The 21,750-nt window shown below is 42.2% G+C and overlaps 2 protein-coding genes across 2 annotated transcripts; one reads left to right on the forward strand and one right to left on the reverse strand.

The window, feature by feature from the left end:
- Positions 1 to 277: 277 nt before the first annotated feature.
- LOC136435703 (ER membrane protein complex subunit 1-like) lies at positions 278 to 4,840 on the forward strand. Its single transcript, XM_066429366.1, has 2 exons — positions 278 to 367; positions 904 to 4,840. Exon 2 carries the CDS (start codon positions 997 to 999, stop codon positions 3,937 to 3,939), a length of 2,943 nt encoding a protein of 980 aa, XP_066285463.1. The 5' UTR covers positions 278 to 367; positions 904 to 996; the 3' UTR covers positions 3,940 to 4,840.
- A 1,285-nt stretch (positions 4,841 to 6,125) lies between these two features.
- Positions 6,126 to 20,924, reverse strand: LOC136435704 (protein DD3-3-like). The gene is made up of 14 exons (XM_066429367.1): positions 20,810 to 20,924; positions 16,680 to 16,823; positions 16,172 to 16,249; positions 15,547 to 15,736; positions 14,147 to 14,326; positions 13,226 to 13,415; positions 12,479 to 12,651; positions 11,644 to 11,887; positions 10,881 to 10,943; positions 10,640 to 10,751; positions 9,925 to 10,108; positions 9,494 to 9,565; positions 8,799 to 8,967; positions 6,126 to 8,046 (listed from the first exon to the last, which is right to left on the reverse strand). Exons 2-14 carry the CDS (start codon positions 16,821 to 16,823, stop codon positions 7,815 to 7,817), a joined length of 2,031 nt encoding a protein of 676 aa, XP_066285464.1. The 5' UTR covers positions 20,810 to 20,924; the 3' UTR covers positions 6,126 to 7,814.
- Between the last annotated feature and the right edge of the window lie 826 nt (positions 20,925 to 21,750).

Raw genomic sequence — 21,750 nt, forward strand, 5'->3', positions numbered from 1 at the left:
ATTCAATATGAATATAGAAATTTGACAAAATCTAAAAGAACACCCCTAAAAGATGGTATCGTCCTTAGCACGACAAGACAAATCATTGCACCCAAACGTAACAAAATATAGTAGAGAAGGTTAGTTTGGCGTTTATTTTTGGAATATAACAACAATATTGATAAATCATTCAACGGGATAAGAATAATTATATAATACTAAAGCAGCCAATTTATCACATCGATGTATGCATTTATGATAGGTCTGTCTTTAATATGCTTTTTATTTTTCGATGCAGTCGAACAGCTGCAAAATGGCCGACAACCCGGACTAGGTGAAGAAGAACAAGCAAAAAGACGTTTTTTTACGGCTCGACTTGCGTCCTGTGGTAAGTTGTAGTGTTCCAACAACAGCAGTGGTATTATAGAATAAGAAACCAAGTTTTTGTAAGATATAGCTCGTACCGTTTTTGTTAATTTTACCTTCCTTAACCTTTGTAAAAATGATTATAGCTAAAACAGGTCATAGGAACATGCACGTGTTTTACATGTAGGTGATCACGAAAAATTATACGAGACTCATGCATATGAATTATGTGGTTTCAATCATGTCCACTGGTCATCATCAAAGTGTGTTATAGATCACTCATCATTGGAACAGGTATGCAGAAAAGGAAGAGAAAGTCGTGATGCGCAACACGCCGACATTATTACACGTTCATACATATATTCATCATTTTATGTGCATAATTTACAAAGAAGGACTGAATGCAGAAAAATATTACGTCACCATGTACCTTAGAGATTCTTAATTCAGGTATTTAGGAAAAACAAGACATAAATGTTTTTGATGACATCCATTACAAAAGAACTGTTCATGATAATGATTAAAAAAATTGATTTTCATGTTTTTTTCCTCTTTCAGTTCCTCACGTTAAAAGAGAGTGGGAACAAAAACAGCTGTGCTCATTTGGAAATCAGTTCATTGCAAAATCGTTCAGCACCGAGATTCAGCGACATGACAGCCCACGGTCTAGGTTCCCTGTTGCCATGGATACTGCTGGTTGCCGCCCTTGCGGTTCACGTCCCCCCCACCAGCGGCATGTACGAAGATCAGATCGGGAAGTTCGACTGGCACCAGCAGTACATCGGAGCTGTGAGGCAGGCCGCGTTCGACCAGTCCGCGCCCGTCAGCAAACGCATCTTCGTCGGCACAGAGTCTAACGTGGTCGCGGCCATCAACTCTCGCACAGGGCAGCTGGCATGGAGGCACGTCCAGGAGAGGGGAGACCCCTGGGGAGTGGATGCGGTACTGCACAAGAACAGCGTCTTGGTGACGGTCTGCAGCGGAGGAGACGCGGTCCGTGCGTGGGACCCCGCCAGCGGAACTCTCCTGTGGGAGTTTCTCGCCAAGGAGAAAAACGATTCCCCAGCCAAAGCACTTCTAGTAGAAGGCAAGCAGAACGACAGATCATACGTAGAATCTGTCGCAGTCCTGACGAAGAAAACGCTGAGAATTTTTTCAGCAGTCGACGGACATGAGATGGTTAGCACTGAGGTCTGGTCAAGCGGGGAGTCTGGGGGGACCGCAGTCCTGCACCAAGCCAGCAACGGTCAGCTTCACGCTATCAGCATCTCCAGCCAATCAACTATACAGATCGTGTCGTACACCCATGTCCCTGGTAAGGGTTACGAGGCAGTGAAGAGGGTTGTCCCAGCAGGATGGGCCTTGCCGCAGTCCACCCAGTGCGTGGTCACGGGAGACAACATCCTGGTCTGCTCGGAAGCCAGCTCCAACTCCCTCCACACCATGTCCCTGGTGGGCGGCAGCGCCTTCTCTGCAGTCACCCTCCTGTCCCTGGGGTTTAACAGCTGGCAGCCCGACAGCCTGGCCATCAGGGCGGTACAAGTGGGGAGGAAGGAGGTAGTTCTGCGCCTGGCTAAGGACCACTACGTACTCGTACAAGCAACGGCAAGCACGGTAACCGTCCTGAAGGATCTCCCCGACGTGTACACAACCACGACGGCAAGGAGTCAGGAAAGGGACATCATGTTCGTAGTGAAGAAAGGAAGTAAGGAAGAACTGGTTGTAACCGGCCTCTACCTAGAAAACCTGAAAGAAGACCCAGCTCTGACTCAGATGATAGCCCGTCAGCTGCATTACGGGTCGCCCCAGCAGGTCACGGTGTACACGTTCCTGAAACGGGACGGCGCGACGGGATACCGCGCGCTGCTGCAGATGGAGGACCAATCGCTGCTCATGCTGCAGCAGCTGCAGGGGAACCAGGGGCACGTGATGTGGCAACGCAACGAGGCGCTGGCGTTGATCTCAGCCGTGGATCAGGTGGACCTTCCCGTGTCTGAAACGGAGAGCAAGTTTGAGGAGGAGTTTGGGGAAGAATCTGAGGAAGATCTCTCGGTGTGGCAGATGTTCACAAGGAGGATCTCCACACAGCTGGAACAACTGAAAGATCTAGCCGACAAGTTTGAAGAGTACAGGAAACCAAAGGCTAAACAGGTGGAGAAACAACTCGAGCGGGATCCCTTCAACCTGCGCAAGATGATCGTGGCGGTGACGTCGGCTGGTAAGCTGTACGGACTGGACAGCGCAAACGGCGACGTCGTTTGGCAGTACTTCCTGCCGAACATCCGGTGCTTCAGCCAAGGCGAGATGTACCTGTTCGTACAGCGGACCACCGCGCACTTCCCCCACCCCCCACAGGCCATGCTTGTCGCTCAGGAGAAGGCCACGGGGAACGGCATTGTCTTCACGTTCAACCCCACCACTGGGCAGCCTGTCAACACGAGCTCTGCTTCGGGTATCCCACAGCCTTTCAAAGTGCTGCAGGCAAACCTCCTGCCTGTGATGAACAACCACCACCTCCACCCTGTCATGATTGTGGACTCTGACCACGGAGTTCACATCTTCCCACCTTCCTCCTCCGTCCTGTCGGTCCTGAAGAAAAACAACGGTAAGATCTTCCTCCACGCCGCCGATCTGGCTAAGAGCACGCTGACTGGTTTTAGCCTCGCTACGTCTCAGGACGGGACGGTTGAACTCGCGCAAGCCTGGCATCTCAGCCTCCCAATCCCGTCCCAGAAGATCGTGAGCGTCGTTTCGAGGAGAGCCAACGAGCACGTTCACTCGCAGGGGCGCGTGTTGAGCGACAGAAGCGTCATGTACAAGTACCTGAACCCCAACCTTCTAGCAGTAGTCACCGAGGGCATCGAGAGAGACATTCCTCTGTTGACTCTGTATCTTGTAGATGCCGTTACAGGACAAGTGGTATACAGCATGCAGCACAAACGAGCGAGCGGTCCTATCCACCTGGTCCACTCGGAGAACTGGGTCGTCTACCACTACTGGAACGGGAAGTTCCGCCGGCACGAGATGACCGTGCTGGAGCTGTTCGAGTCGCAGGGGGACAGGAACTCCACCACGTTCTCTTCCCTCTCCACCCAGAGCCTCCCGCTGGTACTACAGCAAGCCTACATCTTTCCCACGGGACTCGCCGCGATGGCCGTCAGCAACACGGAGCGCGGCATCACCGCACGGAGCCTCCTACTCGCCCTCCCAAACGGCGGCCTCATGACGTTCCCAAAGAACATCCTAGACCCACGCCGACCCATCATCCCCACCAAGCAGCACCAGGAAGAGGGGGTGTACCCCTACATGCCCGAACTCCACATCAACCCCATGACTCTTCTCACCTACAACCAGTCCGTAGAGGGGATTCGCGGGATCCATATAGGGGCGGCAGGGTTAGAGTCCACCTCCGTGGTGCTAGCGTATGGTCTAGACCTGTTCTACACCAGGATAATGCCGTCGCAAATGTTTGACGTTCTAAAGGAAGACTTTGACTATTTCTTCATCAGTTCTATATTGCTGGGTCTGGTCATGGCTACACTGATAACCCATCGCCTAGCTGCCATGAAGACACTCAATAGGAGTTGGAGATAGGGACATACATTGTGGGGAAGGGACAATAGCTTAGTACATCATCAACATGTACTAGTACATGTACATTTGTATTACATGTTCAATTAGCAATGCTAAATACTTGTATGGCCACGGGATAGGACTAGCTCATAACTCATCTTGGGATAAGCTAAAAGTCACTGACTAAAAAAATGGGCAAGCCTGATCCCCATTTGTGTTATAGTAACTTAAGCTGGGCCCCATTTTATAATCAGAAGTTACATTCATGTACTACTCGTAACTGTATTGAAAATGGTTCTGTTGGAAATTTCAGTGCAATTTCTGTTTGTTGGTAGTGATAAAGTGAACTACATGTAGACGTACCAAAAATAGTTACTCAAGCAACTGGATAAAATTTTATCCAGTTGCTTGAGTAACTATTTTTGGCGTATTTTTGACTACCTGGATATCTAACCTTCATCAATGAACTAGACGTGTGTAGTTTTACTGAATTTAGATCACTGTCTTCAAGTTGATGTTTTCAGTATAAAGTAAGAATTCTATTGAAAAAAATTGTACATCAAAGTACTTGAGAAATAGAGAAGGACAGGAGTATTATGAAAACCCAGGAGGTATAATGTGTACCAGACTGGTTTATGGGCTGAATTAATCTAAGTGTTATTTGCCAGAAAAGATACAATAGTTAACATTATACATGTAGACCAAGTTTATTTGGCCCTTAGAGCCTGTTCAGACCGAAAAATAATAAGTGAATGTGGGTGAAGGATTGACATGTAATGATTCAATATTATTGCCTTTTCATGAACCATATTTTACATGTGAAAAATAATTCCTAGTCAGAACTTATACAAACTAGACAGGAGTTATAATTATAAGTCCACTCGTAAATTCAAGTACGCAATTGTGCAGTGTCAAAGGTGAAGGCCCTTGTCTTGTAAACAGTTGCTGTCTCGACATTGTCTAGATTTGCATTTTGTTTACGTCTCAGCGCAAGGGCCTTTACCTTTGACACTGCACATGCGTACTTAAATCTCCGAGTGAGCTTAGCTGCATTATCAACATTGAGCAAATGACATAACTATATCCTCCAAAGAACTAAGTAGTGGGTTATAACTAGTGTTAGCAGTTCTGTAATGCTTACAGTACTTTCACTGATCTGAACCTTGTGAGAGTGAAATTTATTCCCACAAGAATAAGCCAGTACATTTCTTTTTCTAAAGTTATTTTTCAAGGTGTACACACTGCAAACTCAAATCCATGTTTGGATTGAACATTTTCCATCAATATAACTAAGCCAGGGTTAATGTCTGTCTTACTACTCTTAGGGTTTTTAATTTGAAAGACTATGGTGTATACTATTTTTCCTGGAAAAAAGCTGTGTTGTTTTCAAGGAAACATGTCAATTGCCAAAAAAAAGGCACTGTTTAAGTATCAAAGGTCTCAATGGAATGTTATGCAGAAAGTAGTGAAGATACATGTATTACAGTTGCCAGTGAGATTTTCCTCTCTATAGTCAGTTTCAAGTATTTATTTATGCAAGATGTATTGAATTGATTAACGATGTAAAATGTTTTGGTTGTAAAGAATTTTGCATGTGTGATGAATAAATAATTATCATGATTTTGATGATCGTAATAATTTTCTGTGTATGGTTGTGATTCTGTCATGTTAGAAATATAAATGGAGCTATGAAAAACATGTTTACTGAGCTTCTGTAATTAGTTTCCTGTAAATACCGGATAGCTGAAACAGACCATGGCCTTGAGAAATTCAAACCATAAATTTGGAAAGGCTCGCTCGTGTGGTGTGGGTAGTCCAGTGGTTAGCGATCTTGCCTCTGGAACTAGAAGCACCGGGTTCGATCCCAGCTGTATCGCTCACCCGACATGCACGCTACCGGAAAGGGTTGCAGTCCTTAGGACGGGACATTAAGCCGTGGTCCACTGTTCATTGTGCTTGTCGAAAAGAGCTAGGGGAATTTCCCCGGTACAATGAACCTGTAAATACTGTACATAGCGTCTGTCTTCTCTGTCACGATCAGTGGAAGATTAGCTCATCTGTTCATTGAGTTCATTTGAGCTAAACTGGTTCGAGATCACTTTAGTTTCCTTCAAAAGGAAACAATTTGAGACTTATTATTATTAAACACAGGACTGCCAGCTCGTATAATATCAGTACTTCTTCCTTACATAAAAGATCACAAGACATGTTGTACATCAACCTTTATTTTACCATTGGGTCTGAACCAGCAGACACCAACTTGTTTACACCAACGATTGTCTCTAAGTATACACAAGCCTTCACGACAGACTCAAGCAGGCATTTTAATATGGACATTTTTCTATGTACACATTTTACATGTATCAGGCCCAACAAGTCAAGCCTTTTTAATGGCATTTACAATGTCATGTTCAAAATTTTATATTGTCCTATAAAGTATAATGGTTCTGTTTAGTTGTACTCAATTTCTTGTGGACTGCCTATGTACATGTACCTGTAGGCGGTCCAGAAGAGACCGACTGACAATTTTTTTTTTGCCATCAGAAAAAAAAATGTGCATGACTCAGGTACGAAGGCTATGACTTCTGTCATTTTTGTTCGGCAATCAATCAGAACACAGAAACAATGAGAATCATCACAAAATGTCACCATTAAAATGTTTTCTTGAGTCTACTATCATAATGAAGGCTAATACACTGTACAGATACATACTTATTAACATCTACATTTCACCATTTTACAAAACACCTCATACAATATAGAGTACAAAACATCTGGATATAAACATAAGTGAAGGAAAATTACTAGTTACTAAATGCATGTCAAGAGGCACTTTGTACTGCTAGCGATAGTATATGGAAACTTTTAATTAGTTATAAGGCCTCTATAGGTTTACAATTAGCAGCATTTCCACAAATTTACAATACAAACGTTCAGTGAAATGCTATGCCTCAGATTATAATGGTATTTAGTTTTAATGTCATGTACTGATTCTATCATGATTTAACTCCTAAATACAAAAAAAATCCTACATACATATAGGCTTGATGATACTACAGGGTTACATGAAACAACTAGAAAGAGCTTGAGATTTCAGTTGACCAGTATACATGTGGTGGTCCAGTGGCTAGGGGACTACACATACATCTAAAACTAAAGTCTTGGGTTCTAGTCCCATTTTGTATGACTGAACACCATCTCTATATAGCAGCTATTTCTATTGACTGAAAATCATTTTCAAGTACCAATGATTTCTAAAGTGCTGCATTGGGCTATGTGTAATATGATGCAATGTACAGGATGAAAGTTGTTTCACAAAATGTATATTAAGGCAGGTCAAACTGGCTGGTCCATTCAATTTGTGTAATTCTTGTAATCACCTTACAATAAATACAAAATAAACACATAAAGTCAAACCTGTACCAGTGACCACGTCTACATAAGGACCAACAGGCCATTTTTCAGTGGTCCCATGGGTTATTTTTACCCAGTAAAAATTGAGTCTTTATACGCTCGTTCTCATTTAAATGTACACATTTTGTAACTTTTGTTACAGTTTGAAGTAAGACATTCCTGACATTAACTAAGATTTGCTACATATAAGGTGCCAAACTGTCATTTTTACAACGACTTTTCTGGCTTTTAAAAACGACAGTTTGGCACCTTATACATGTATGTGGCATATCTTGATGTCAGAAACGTCTTACTTCAAACAGTAACGGAAGTTACAAAATGTATACATTTAAATGAGAACGAGCGTATAGTGGTCACCTCTGCACTGTGATCATTTTCTTCAATTTCCTTGCTTTTGCCTGGTCACTATTGACAGATACAGGTTTGACTGTAGTTACAGATTTGACGATGACATGATATTTGACAAAACTGGTGGACCGATGTTAAGGCAGGTCGTTGTCAGTGAACGAGGATTTTGTCCCCTCCACGACATGGATGGTTCCCTTTTGGCTGCGGTTGGAGAAGTTGTTGTTGCGCGTGCACATGTAGTGGTACGTTCCCTTCCGGAACTCCAGGAGCGCTCCTTCGAAGGACGCCGGAGTGTTGTTGAGGAGCTTGTCAACTTTGTTCTTCCGTTCAACGGACTCGCTGTGGCAGACCTCTGCATGGAAACAACTGGGGGGGAAAAGGAATATTAAGAACAGTTTAGATGGTTTTAAATGGAAAATAGGATTTAAAATGTATGGTTTAAGTCACAAGAATGCATGTGCATGTTTTAGCCACTAAAGAATTCTTATACATATAATATGTTGCAATGTGTAGAAAGAGAAAATGCATGATGGCTGTGCTCTCACAAGGACAAACATATTGTAAAGTACAAAACATCAATGCAGCTATGTACAGGTGTGTATCCACTCGTCTTTTCAACAACAAAACTATGAACAGTAAACTTAAAAGCTTCCAATGCCCTTTTTTTCCCGGTAACATGCACATTCAAATTGTGTGAGTGACAGCTTACATGCTTCAAGTTCAAAGTCATAACCTTTCGGGTCACAAATAGGGTCGGCAAGCATAGTACCACCACCAACCACAATGGTTACCTCTTTTAAGAAACTGTTGAAGAATTACAGTACTCTATGACTGTGTTAAAACACAGTCATAGAGTACTGTAATTCTTGTTTCTTTTACAGACTGTAACTATTCACTGTTTTCACGGTTCCCTCTTTACCATGAACTTATTATCACCGTGAAAACCTGTTGTTATTATTTACATGTATGATGCCTTCACAAATCACTGTAAATCACTAGCCGCCACCGTGAAGTTTAAGTCCAGTGAAAATGTCCATTTTCCTTACACCACGAAATTTTGCTACCGTGATGATATTAAACATTAGTGAATTACAGTAAAGCAACTTTACAATACTCACGTGTAGTATCCCGAGCTGGCGAAAGCCACGGCCAGGTCCTTCGCCAGACCGTATTTGGGCGCGGCTGGCCACCAAACCCGGGCGCTGTTCCACATGGTGGAGTTCTCAAAAGGAGCGGGGAAGTTGTCGAGCAGCGATCGCATCTGGACGATGTTGTTACGGTCGGTACCTGTTACAGGAAGTTGGGTTGATTCAATTCAAGACATACAGCATAATCTTAAAGACATCACTAATATCATGGTTAAATATCTTGTTTTGTATAAATTTAAGGCAGATGTCATCCTCAAAACAAGTCTCATCTGTAAATTAGAAACATTTTCAGATCTGATCTTAGGTTACTGACAGCTAACCATTACAGTAACAGCAAGACAAACTAGTGCTCTGTATAGAATGCCAGAAGTGGAGTAACATTGGAACTGCTTTCAAACTACTGATACTGCAGTATTGAAGAATACATGACATTGTACATTGTACACATGTACGTCATGAAATGTAGTTACGAAACAGACAGTGTAGAAAATGACTGCATATTTTTGTTTTCTTTTCACTCTTGCATGCCATCAGACGAAATCAGTTTTCAGTGGTCTCAGCTCCTAGAAACCATACTAAATAGACACAAATTATAGTCAGTTAATGCAAGGATGTTATACGTCCTTGGTAATGTTGCTACATGTGCTGTACTGCAGTGTCCTTACCAGTTGTGCCCTCCCCTGCGTCGCCGGCCTGGCCATCCCCAGCAGGGTTACCGTTGTTGTGACTGTTCGACCCTGGAATAGAGAACAACAACATATCTCATCTATGTTTCTTTTTCCCTTCAGTATAACACACCAGAGCTGTTCTGTATTGTACTTAGTATATCATACAATCATACTATGAATTGTCACAGCCAAACCTTGCATATAAAAGTCTAAGTGTGATTCAAATCTATTGAAGGAGCCTTTACTGTCATTGATGAAAATTGATGTGTGCGCGAATGTCATCCCATGATATAATCAAATCAACATGACCTAAAGGTAAAGGGAGTCCCATAGACTTTTTGAGTCTGTAGGCTAGGGGCGGTGGTCAACACAATGTCATGTCAAAGTACATTGTATGCTGTTCTAACAAAAGAATGCATTTCTCACACCTTCCCACTGTATGTGTGCCAGGTCCCCCTCCTCCATGTGTAGGTGGTTCGGAACAAAGTCATACTCCACGGCGGGGTACACCTGCACGATGTTCCCGCGCTTCCCGCGTACGTTCAGGTTGTGGATGGCGCGGCCCTCCAGCCCGCTTGGTCTTGGTTTCAACAGGAACACGTGGCTACGGTCCTGATGTGGGTAGTGAGAAAATAACAAAGTTTGACATGTTGCTTTTAAACGCATTTATAATAATTCCATTAGCATAGGAGACACAACAGATGAGTTTCTTTTCTTGGGGAGCTCGAGGTTAGTGATACATTTGTATGACAGTACAGTAGATGATGCTGAGCAATTTATCTGAAAATAATACTGGTGCTATGCACCCTAAAATGACCATATCCGAACTGATTTGAATCTGGCTTGCTTACTAAAAAATATCATGACACAGTTCAGGCTTCTATCTCCCATCTTTTCTGAATAAAATCTAAGATTCAAGGATTCCAAAGAAGATGACTCTTAACGTACTACCGGTACGTGCAAATGAAACAAACCTGGAATTCAAGGCACGTGCAATGTTGATGGCCAGTTGCATTGGTAGTACACTTAGCACCAATCATTACACAATGTACCAAATACAGACTCTGAGCTAAAGATATTAACACATTAAACTGTAACACAAGTGCCAATAATACATTGTACAATGGATCTGTCTGTGCAAACCTGGAACGTCCTGCCAAACTGAGCCGTGTTGATGGCCAGTCGGAGTGGGGAGTACTCCGCACCGATGTCCACTGTTGGGTTCTGCTGTACAGGGGACTGTAAGCCTAGTTGTCTGGAACAGAAAAGACAACAGTCACATTTAGCACAGCTGGAACACAGTTCAGGGTCTGCAAAGGTTATTTGAAATCAAGGTCTTAAAAGTCTGAATGTAAAGATTTTTAGAAGCAAAAAAAAAACTTACAGGTTCTGGTTGTAGGCTGCATCAGTCTGCCAAGGATCATAGTCATCTGTGGAGATGTTGTACCTGAAAGATACCATAATTTTCAAAGTTAAGGTAAGAAATCTTACAACTAACAGTCGAGAGTGCAATTGAACTACCGAATAATTTTGTAAGACTAAGAGGCATGACTTTTCAACACACATCTCTTAGTGTCCCCTGAAGGGACCGATGTGTAGTTACTATATAGCCTGCCCATTCCCTCCCATTATCTTATTCTCTCCCTCTGTTTCCCTCCCTCTCCCTCCCTCTTTCCTTCCCTCCCTCCAGTATCCCCACCTGATCCTGAGCACACATCTCTTGGTGTCCCCTGAAGGGAAGTACGACAGGACCCAGGTGTACACATGTAGTTACTAGCCTGCCCCTCAATCTCCCCCTCCACCGTCTCTGCCCCCCCCTTCTCTCCCTCCCTCTCTCCCTGCCTCCTTCCCTCCCTCTAGTATCCTCACTTGATCCTCAGCACACATCTCTTAGTGTCCCCTGAAGGGAAGTACAGGAGGACCCAGGTGTAGTTAACAGCCTGGCCCTCCCTCCCATTCTCTTATTCTCTCTCTCTGCCTCCCCCCCTCCCTCCTTCCCTCCTGTCTTCACATTTGATCCTGAGCACACATCTCTTAGTGTCCCCTGAAGGGAAGTACGGGAGAACCCAGGTGTTACTAGCCTGCCCCTCCCTCCCTACCTTCCCCCATCTCTGGCCCCCCTTCTTCCCACCCTCCAGTATCCTCACCTGATCCTGAGCACACATCTCTTGGTGTCCCCTGAAGGGAAGTACGGGAGGACCCAGGTGTAGTTGCTGGCCTGTCCGTCCCTGCTGTTCCCCAGGTGGTTGGACCGGCTCCACGGCGCGGGCTGGCAGTCCGGCGGGGGCGGGAGAACCAGGCACGTCTGCGTATCGCTGTCCTCGCCCTCGGGGTAACCGTACACGTACCGCAGGCCGCTGCGCCCCTCCCCCTGACAGTCTGCCTGGGAAACTGTGCAACAACGGTGTCATGATTCAAAACAATTCTAAAATGCATTTGCAAGATACAGTGTACATGAAAGCAACTGTTAGCAACATATTGTGTCTCACAGGCACACCACGGTGTTTGGAAAACTGCAAATGATCACAGAAAAGATTTTAAACGTCATGTTTACTACATTTACATCATCGTGTGTAGCTGACATGTGGATTTTATTTCAACCATGTTGATTTAGATATTTCTTTTAGTCATTGTCAAGGAGGTTATGTTTCAATTGCTGTTTGTTTGCGCATGCCCATGTATCATTATTCAATGATTGGTCTTTCTGGAGTTCACACAACAACGCATGGATACAGCAGAGAATTTAGACACAGCATTACATGTATCTCACAATTAGTACCTCAATACACTGCTTTGCTTAAATTCAATCAATAAGAACAAAGAAACCACAGTGTAACTCTACCTGCCGGTAGCCTAATCTCCCGATGGCTGTAGTATCTCCTTCACTCAAAACAACAATGCATCAATGATATAACAAACTTATGATTAAGAGGTACACTTCTATTGTTAACTACACTGTGGTTAGTAAGACAGTCACTATACCTGTAGGTGCTTTCTCCAGATAGCTGTAGTACGCTCTCCACTCCCCATCGTTGTCCTCGCAGTCCTGTTGGTTGTTCCAGCGCGACCAGTGCTTCTTCTGCGTCCTGGCGTTGTTGTAGAACTCCACACACTCGTACTTGGCAATGGAGTTCGCACTCTTGCGCCTGTAGTAACTGTGGAGAAGCAGCAAGAAAATAAGGTTCCAAAATTCCACACTTTTATGTTACAAGCAGTGAAGGTCTTTCCCATATTCTGTTTTATTTTCAGCTTATCGCAGAAGCAGAGTTGTGTGTACAAAAAGTAACTGACTCAATTATTTCCTATCTACCCAGTACTTACCAACCTGATAAAAAACAATTTAACTTTTTAAATTTTAAGGAGATACAAAGTTTTGATTCAGGAAAGATATTTTCAAAAGAAGAGATCTAGAAAACAGTCGTATTGCCACAGTCAAGCATTCTATGACTTGTCAGATTTGATCTATTTGGATCTTGAAAAGAACCGCCTGTCCCACCATTGTGCTTAAACTTTGGCTGTGTATTAATGAGATCGGTATTAGCATTCAGGCTGCAATTTTCAATTCAACACCACCACTGACTGAGATAATACGTACAGAAGGGCAAAACATGTCTTAGAAATATGAAAATTATTTTGTACTATGTACATCCTATAGGGAAACATACTGCCAAAACAACATATAAATCTTACTCAAATAAACAGAAATATCACAAACTTTTTTGCACTTACTCGCACATGGTGATGTTGTCCGTCAGTATGGCGATGTCCCTCCACGGCGTGGGGTGCCAGTAGGGGTAGTGGTCTCTCTCCTCGGGGCACTCGTACCCGCGCCGGTTCCCGTTGGGGTTCTGTCTCGTGTGGATCGCCGCAGTGTAGCCTTTGTTGTTACGGCGGGGAAGCTGGTCGGCAACAAATAGGCCTGAGGACAAAAAAACAGAAAATTTTAACCTATAATTTTAGGTAAATATCAGACTTTCAAAATTTAATGCACCTTGTTTTAGATCAAATCAGCCATAATGGCCACTTTGTTACTTCGCAGATGGCAGCATACATGTAAGTGACAAGAAATCTTGATTATTATAATATTATATAATATACACAATCATGTAACAAATTATAAAACCTGTCTAGTGACCACCTCTGTATAATGACCACCTGGCCATTTTGGTCACTTTTTGGTAGTCTCGACTAGTACAATATTTTTCCCATTGACCCCGCCATCAGAAATTCTCCTTAAATAATTTCCTCAGGTTGGTGAATGACTGAATACATGTAGCAAAGTTCTTTTTCACAACCCCATTTCTAACATAAGCCGACGTTTCGATGACCGTCTGTCATCTTCTTCCGGACAATTCTTGAACAAAACTTCACGTTTGGGACCACATTGTTAGCAGTAACACTTAGCTCCAGTGCATAGTGCACCAGTCAGTATCGCCCTGAAGATGATGACAGACATTCATCGAAACGCCGGCACTTGTTGAATGATGTAGTAAATAACTGTTCTAAATATAGAACTTTGCTATTCATCACAAACCCTGCCTTTAGTGACCACCTTTCTACTGTGACCACTTTTTCAAGTCCCTTGAATGGTCACTTTAGACAGGTATAACTGTACCATCTTGACAGGTATAAAAAGGAAAAAAAACTGACCTTGGTTCCTGTCCCTGTTGTAGCACTTGTCGTACCACTGCCAGGGCTCCTGAATGGCGCGGTCCGACTTCACGTTGTTGTTCTTACGGTTGTTGGACTGCGCCCGGGTCTCCTGGGGGTTGTTAGGGGTGTGGTCCTGGGTCTGGGTGGTACGGCCGTTACGCAGGGTGTCGTCAGTTCCTGAAAAAACATAATACAAAATCTTTCAGTCACACAAACGTTATATAAATTATGATCTAATTGTAATTGTCATGAGAGTTATGAGACCCTCTATTGTAAGATGTCATAGCACCCAAAAAAACAACTTTTCACAACCCTAAAAAAAAGCGGAGATATTGTTTTTGGTTATTCTGTGTGTTTGTGCGTTTGTCCGTGTCTGCCTGTGTTTCCTGATATTTATGGTAAGCATTACTTAAAAACGTCTGCATGGATTCTGATGATATTTGATACGTGGGCAGGTGTTGGGAAGATGAATGTCTAGGTTGACTTTGGGCCCCCTGGTATGAGATCTTGATACATTTTCAAGGTATATCAAGCATACAATGTCATGTCATATACATGTATTACAATAAACTTTTTATTACCATACTGTGTCCAAAACTGAACTTGTTAATCTACCATACCTGATCCTACCCATGTGATTGTAACATCTAATAACTGACATAATTCCACTAGGGTACATAACTCTGCCACCTTGAAAAGACATGTCCAAACAGATCTACAGCCCCCAGTATAATGCACTCCAGGACCTCAGGATATCTCTCAAACCCACTGTTTTTCAAAGTGACACATATATGTAACCTGGCGGATTAATGTTAATAGAATGCATGGTGTTACTAGTAAGCTTTTTTTTCTCTTAGACTGCTTGAACCATAGGTGGGGTTCTAACTTAAACTTCTGCGCTTTTCTTAAGCAAATACTGGTAAGATACATTTTTGGATTACAGATTTTTCTAAGGAACTAGATGTGTACGCAGTGTTCTCACCAGGCCTTTTCAGCATACCTGGGGCCCTCAATGCTGTGATCTGGACCCCAATGCTGTGTCTCAATGAGCATAGGGGTGTTTCTTTCTGAGAAGAACCTTCATAAATCTTATAAAAAGTTCATATTTGGCTTTAAAATGAGGATGTGACAGAGGAAAAACTTAACTTCACAAAATTTATCACTCAAAATGCAGGAAATAGTGTCTTATTTGGTTATGAATTTCAACGGTTATCATGTCTTTGGCACAGTACTCCGCGAGTGTCTTGCGCCGTGCAAAGTTGGCCTTCTGTACCTGATCCCTACGCTGTGAAAAAATCCTGGTGAGAACACTGGTTCATGTATGTTTTGGTGCACAGATGTATCTGATTACACGTAATTGAGGATACACCTGCAGTGCTTCATAACTAACCACCCACCTGTGGCGGAGCTGACGTCGTCCTGACACATGTACTGCATCACCACCTGGCAGTTCTGCTTGTGAGGGTCTGAGTCCGCGTCCCCCCCACAGCCGTGCTGATTGGTCCATTCCACCGTCAGGAAACTCCGCCCAGATTTATCCTCTTTGTTTGATGAATCCCAGCCATAGGGGCCGCTCTGGAAATAAGTCTGGATAGGGGTAACAGAACAAAGTTGTAAACCTTAATAACAGTCTGTACTCACTGTAAAAAACATGGTGTGTTATGCCTAAAAGGCAGTACATGTATACCAACTATGCAAAACAAACAAACAAATCTAGAACCACATTGTAGATGATTTCCATGATTTTTTTTTTAATTACAAATCATAAAATGTAGTTTGCAGGCAGATATATGTAATGCCCTGGTCATGTGCTGTATATTCAGCAGAATAAAATAGAAATTCAGAACAACTTAAAACAATATCATCCTGTATCTTGCATTGACATTGCACGTATGCACTTTGTGATGGTTGCAAATGTAGACTGATTGAATATACACAAATGAATATTAAAGACTTCAAACAACTATAATTTTGTCACCAAGCATTATACATAGCTTTTGATACAATTCAGTTCTTGGTTACCATTCTGAATTGTCCGTCCTCGTTGTTGAAGGCATTGTTGGTCTTGTCTCCGACGTTGTACCCTCCCCGGTTGTTGTTCTGTAAATCAAAGAACATCCAGTAAGATAACAGGTTTTAAAAAAATGATAATGCTTATTAGTTAATCAAGAAAGTTGCATTTTGTACAAAAAAAAAAAAATTCACCTAATTCTAACTTAAAGTCATATTACATTTACCTTGAACTGACATGGAGTACAATTGCAAGAGTGAGTGAGTGAGTGAGTGAGTGAGTGAGTGAGTGAGTGAGTGAGTGAGTGAGTGAGTGAGTGAGTGAGTGAGTGAGTGAGTGAGTGAGTGAGTGAGTGAGTGAGTGAGTGAGTGAGTGAGTGAGCAAGCATGACTAGTTTTTTTTCTAAATTTTTGCAAAGTTTAAAAGACATTTGCTATACATCGTATTACTTTTAGCCACATTATGTATTAAAAATAAATGTGTGTACAATATGGCTATTCTGAAGATTCTAAAACAGACCTGTGAGTCGAAGACCCTGTTGGCGTTCTGTCTGTTAGCGGACCGCTCGTTGAGCCGGTTGTTTGAACCGCGAGGGTTGTGTAGGTACACGTCACCACCAACCAGGCTGCACAGGAGTAACGTCACACTCAGCGTTCTCCACATCTACAAAAACAAATAATACAAAAAAATGAATATTTGTATAAATATCTCTTATCATGTAACGGGGGGGTTGGAGGTCTACATTTCCTCTAACCAGGAATCAAGAAAATTTACAATGACAATTTTGTTTCCTATTCAAATCAAAGCCTTTCAAATTAGAAAAAGTTGACTTAACTACTGTTTTTTCTGGGCTTTTCATGACATTTTTTTAGATCATGGAGACAGATTGTGATTTTTTTTTAAATTCGTTATTGATCTAAAGCTGTATTATCTATCAACGTATACATAATTGAATAAATTCAAATATTTATCAATGTTAGTCATTCATCATTCATGACACACCAACCAACACAATCATCTCTTCAGAATTCCTTCCCGATGAAGATTTCCAAACCACTTCCTCCCTTTTAAAACAGGAACAAGAAATTACTCTTCCTACAGCCTACAGGGCTTCCTATGTTACTATTCATACAACACCAAAATACATAACATTGAGTCATACAGTTTATAGCCATATTCAAATAATGAACTTTAACTCAATGAAAAAGATGCATGTCTCAAATCTTTATTATATCAATTAAAAGAATTGTTTTGCCTTGTGACTTCACCAAAAGGGCAATTCTGGAGCAAAAAAGAAAATGTAGGAATGCTGTCAGTGACTCCATATGAACAAAATGTACATTGTATCCTTTACATTACAATGAATGGTGTACTCAAGTATTAAATAGTATGTCCAATGGCTTCCTCTTCAACATTGTGGTCTTCCACATGGTGACTTACACATTGGTGTAACTTGGAAAGACTGGAGCAAAGTCCTACTGTTAAATGTGTTTTGTAAATCTATACCAATGTTGTACCAAGAAGCCTGGACCGCGGCTAGAAAACCTCCTTGGTTGTACCAGCATTGAGGGAAGGATCCCTACATACATGTACTCTTCTCAGGTCATTCAGTACCACGGGCAGGGCTCGAAATTCAGTTTTGGGAATAGGTGCACTGGTGCACCCAACTTAAAAAATTGGGTGCACCAAAAAATTTTTGGGTGCACCACATAAAATAAAGTAGAATGTAACTATTGTAAGCAAAACCTAATGACAAACCTAACAGTTCCTCTTCATGTGCGTTTGGCACGCGATCTCGGCACGCAGTTTTGAAGCTTTCAAAATCGAAATTAACTCAAATTCTAACATCAAAATCTTAAACAAGTACAACAACAAAGATTTTATTATTTTCTTACACTTAGACGTCAAGAATATGCTGTCTACTAGTGTGCAGTGATACCTTACACATTAAACCGTACAAAAATATTTGGGTGCACCAGTGGGGTCCCCCGAAAGTGCGAAATGGAACGAAATGGAACGAAATGGAACGAAATGGAACGAAATGGAACGAAATGGAACGAAATGGAACGAAATGGAACGAAATGGAACGAAATGGAACGAAATGGAACGAAATGGAACGAAATGGAACGAAATGGAACGAAATGGAACGAAATGGAACGAAATGGAACAAGATAACATATGTAACATTATGAAATGAAATACCAGTACTGCTCGCTTCTGTATCTAAAATGCTTCCTGTTCCGTTCTACTGTGAATGTTACAACGTTTCGTATATTTCGCTATCTATCGGTATATCGTTTCATAATGTTACATTTAAAAGAGAATATATGTTGTTTTGTTCCTTAGTTACCACTAATTGTTAGTTTTCCGCAGGTTTTCAATCAAAACATCGTGGCGAGTTTCCTTTGGTTACAGTTAGGGTTTGGCTTCTACCATTATCTATAGTATGGTGGTACTCATTGGAAAAGTGGATCCGTTATGCTTATTTCTTTCATAGATTTAGTATAATTTAGATTTTACATCATTGCATATCTGTATCAATTCGTTTGGCAGGTTTTGATAATAAAATTACTCTCAGCGATTTGGTATTACAAAATATATTCACCGCATTTAACCTAAATAACAGTGGTATCGTCCGCTGAACTCTAATGACCTTTGTTTGCATGCTGCGACGCCATCTTGGAACAATGCGGAAATTTGATTTAGATCTTTTATTTACCCGCGGAAAACGCAAATTCAGCCCGGATAATTATATTTTCAAGAACTTAACACATCAGATACACGAACGAGTCTTCTATTAAAAAGCTGCGGCCGTTATTTCGCCAAGTCCGACTGCTCAGAAATGGCGATGTACCGCGGAACGGAGGAGTGTAAACAGCCATGTAAAAATCAAAGATACCATTCTAGAAATAGCTTAAGTTAAACTACGAAATTCTTTTTTTCTTCATTCAAACACTTAAAGAGTCCTACTTGAGTCCACACTTGGCGCAGCTGCAGCGCGGAAATAAAAAGAGTGTGAACCAGGCGTGGGCTCGGAGTTACGGCCGCTGTTGTAAACAAAGGTACGCCGACCACGCGCGGCGCCGTGACCGTAATCGGCAGTTGGCGTTTCGGCCGGACTCAAAATCGCCTGGCCGCGACCACATTGGACAGGTGACCGCTATAGACTTATTCTTAATGTTTATATCAATGAGGAAAGTCCAAGGGGCCGACACAAAATTGACCACTATGGCCAGGTTTGACTGTATGTTGTTTTAGTTTGTTCTATTTCGTTCCATTTCGTTCCATTTCGTTCCATTTCGTTCCATTTCGTTCCATTTCGTTCCATTTCGTTCCATTTCGTTCCATTTCGTTCCATTTCGTTCCATTTCGTTCCATTTCGTTCCATTTCGTTCCATTTCGTTCCATTTCGTTCCATTTCGCACTTTCGGGGGACCGCACCAGTGCACCCACAGTAAAAAAATTGGGTGCACAGCTCCAAAATTGGGTGCACTGGGTGCACATGCACCCAGTATTTCGAGCCCTGACCACGGGTGACCTCAATACAACATGAATGCCAATATGGGTCCTAAAATGTTGCAATACTGAAAAGTTCATATCTTTCTATACAAAAAAAAACTGTTTCTTAGACTACATTTCAACAGGCCAGAATCATTCATAGCAGGATATTTTAAAGGAATCTACAGCAAATCTCTATTTTCTAACACCTCAATCTCGGTTTTAAGCACACTGTAAGCACTGTCTCTGGATTAGTTCTTTGTCATAAGTAGTTACACAACTGGAAAGAGTTTCTGGCTTAACCAGTCCTAATGATGAGTTTGCTACTAGATTTGGTCCTGGACCAGTAAAAAAAGGAAAGCAATGAACTATGACGCTTTTAGAGAGCTAAGTAACTTGCAATTTGTAGCTTTGCTACAGCTCGCGTATTTTAGCCAAGCACACCAGGTCACCCCTACTCTTCTTGAGTGTGTTGGGTTCTTTTACGTACAGATGTTTGACGCTTGAGGCTTACACCTGACGCTCCCCTATAGTCATATAGCCTGGAATCCCGACCTATTTATAGCTGCCGGGTCTCTTCTCTCCCGCGGAGGGAGAGAAGAGACCCGGCAGCTATAAATAGGTCGGGATTCCAGGCTAATAGTCATACACACTAGTAACACAGGGCGGCCGGCTTTATGTCACCATCCGAAATGACGAATGCAACAACTTGTCCGAGCTGAACTAGCACCTTTCGGAAAAGGCAACACTGGACCACGTTTTGAGCCCTTTGGGTGTAACGTTATTCCATTCAACCCTTTCTTTTTCTTGACACTGCAAGTTGACAGTCAGGGTTTTAAATATCATGTAATTTATGTTGATAGCCCCTTGTATGTGCATATTTTCACACTGCCGTAATACTGTACACATATCTTATGTCATAAAGAAAAACCCTGAACTTCTAGCCTCCCTGAAAAGCCCGACACGTCCCTTCCATATCTCCGGGGGTCCCGTGTCAGGTTCCCTCGGTGCACAGTCCGTCCCAGCCCGAAGGAACATCCACATGTTTACGCTACCTTCAAACTCCCGTAGCACGTGGATTTTGGGGTTTTCTAAATATCTTATGGTTCTCTAAGACACATTAACTACTAAGGAAAGCTCTCGCAACGTACCTTTGTCTTAAGATTCTCTAAGATCGGCTCTGAAGACGTTTAAGTTGACTCAAGTTTGACCCATCAGCGCTCTACTCTTTGCATCGAGCAGGAAGTGTAGAGTAAGGGTCACATGATCGGAAGCTACCAATATTTGGCGGGGATTTTTTATGACGCCTTATTTATAAAAAGAGGTTGATTAAACTTAAATACATGAACTAACCGAATACAGTAGTCATCTTGTTCATACTTAGAAATGTTGCTGCAAATAGGGAATATTGTCATTTACATTTCAAATATTTATAAAAGTTTCATCCCTGTCCAGAAATTGTATCGCCTCGTAAGGTGAGACAATTGAACATCAATGCACCTTTGGGCGACAGGTAAACACTAATGCGTCATGCACGCACGTTATCTAACGACACAGATAAAGTCATCATACATAAATAATCCGGTGACGACATAGGCGTACATAAAAGGGGCCGTCAGTGGAAGACCATCTATGGTAAAACATTCATGGTGATTAACATATACGTCGATGAAGGTTTGGTATCCGGATGTCCATTGATCCAGTATAGAATATTGAGTGATACCAAGGAGGTTTGGAGACACAAAATAAATCTAACAACTTTATGTATTCTCCAAAAAGTCCATTATCCACTACCTTGGACCCAGGGGACCAGTGAGCAAGAATTCATGGCAATTTGTGATGTAAATTGTAAATCAAACCAGCCGTACATGTCGGCACTGGTTGAGTCGGTCCCGTACCAGGGTGTGCAAGTCTCTCTTGGATCGGAAATCTATACATCAATAAACACTTTTGTTATGTAGATCATACCTCAGGTCAGGCCTGTGGGACAAAGTATTTTCCCAAACAAACACTTTAAAGACATTGAAGTGAAAATCATGCCTTTTATTCAGTTTAGAATAAATAAAAAAAATTCTCACAGAGTAGGGTGTTT

Source organism: Branchiostoma lanceolatum, chromosome 5, assembly GCF_035083965.1.
Source record: "Branchiostoma lanceolatum isolate klBraLanc5 chromosome 5, klBraLanc5.hap2, whole genome shotgun sequence".
Lineage (NCBI taxonomy): Eukaryota > Metazoa > Chordata > Leptocardii > Amphioxiformes > Branchiostomatidae > Branchiostoma > Branchiostoma lanceolatum.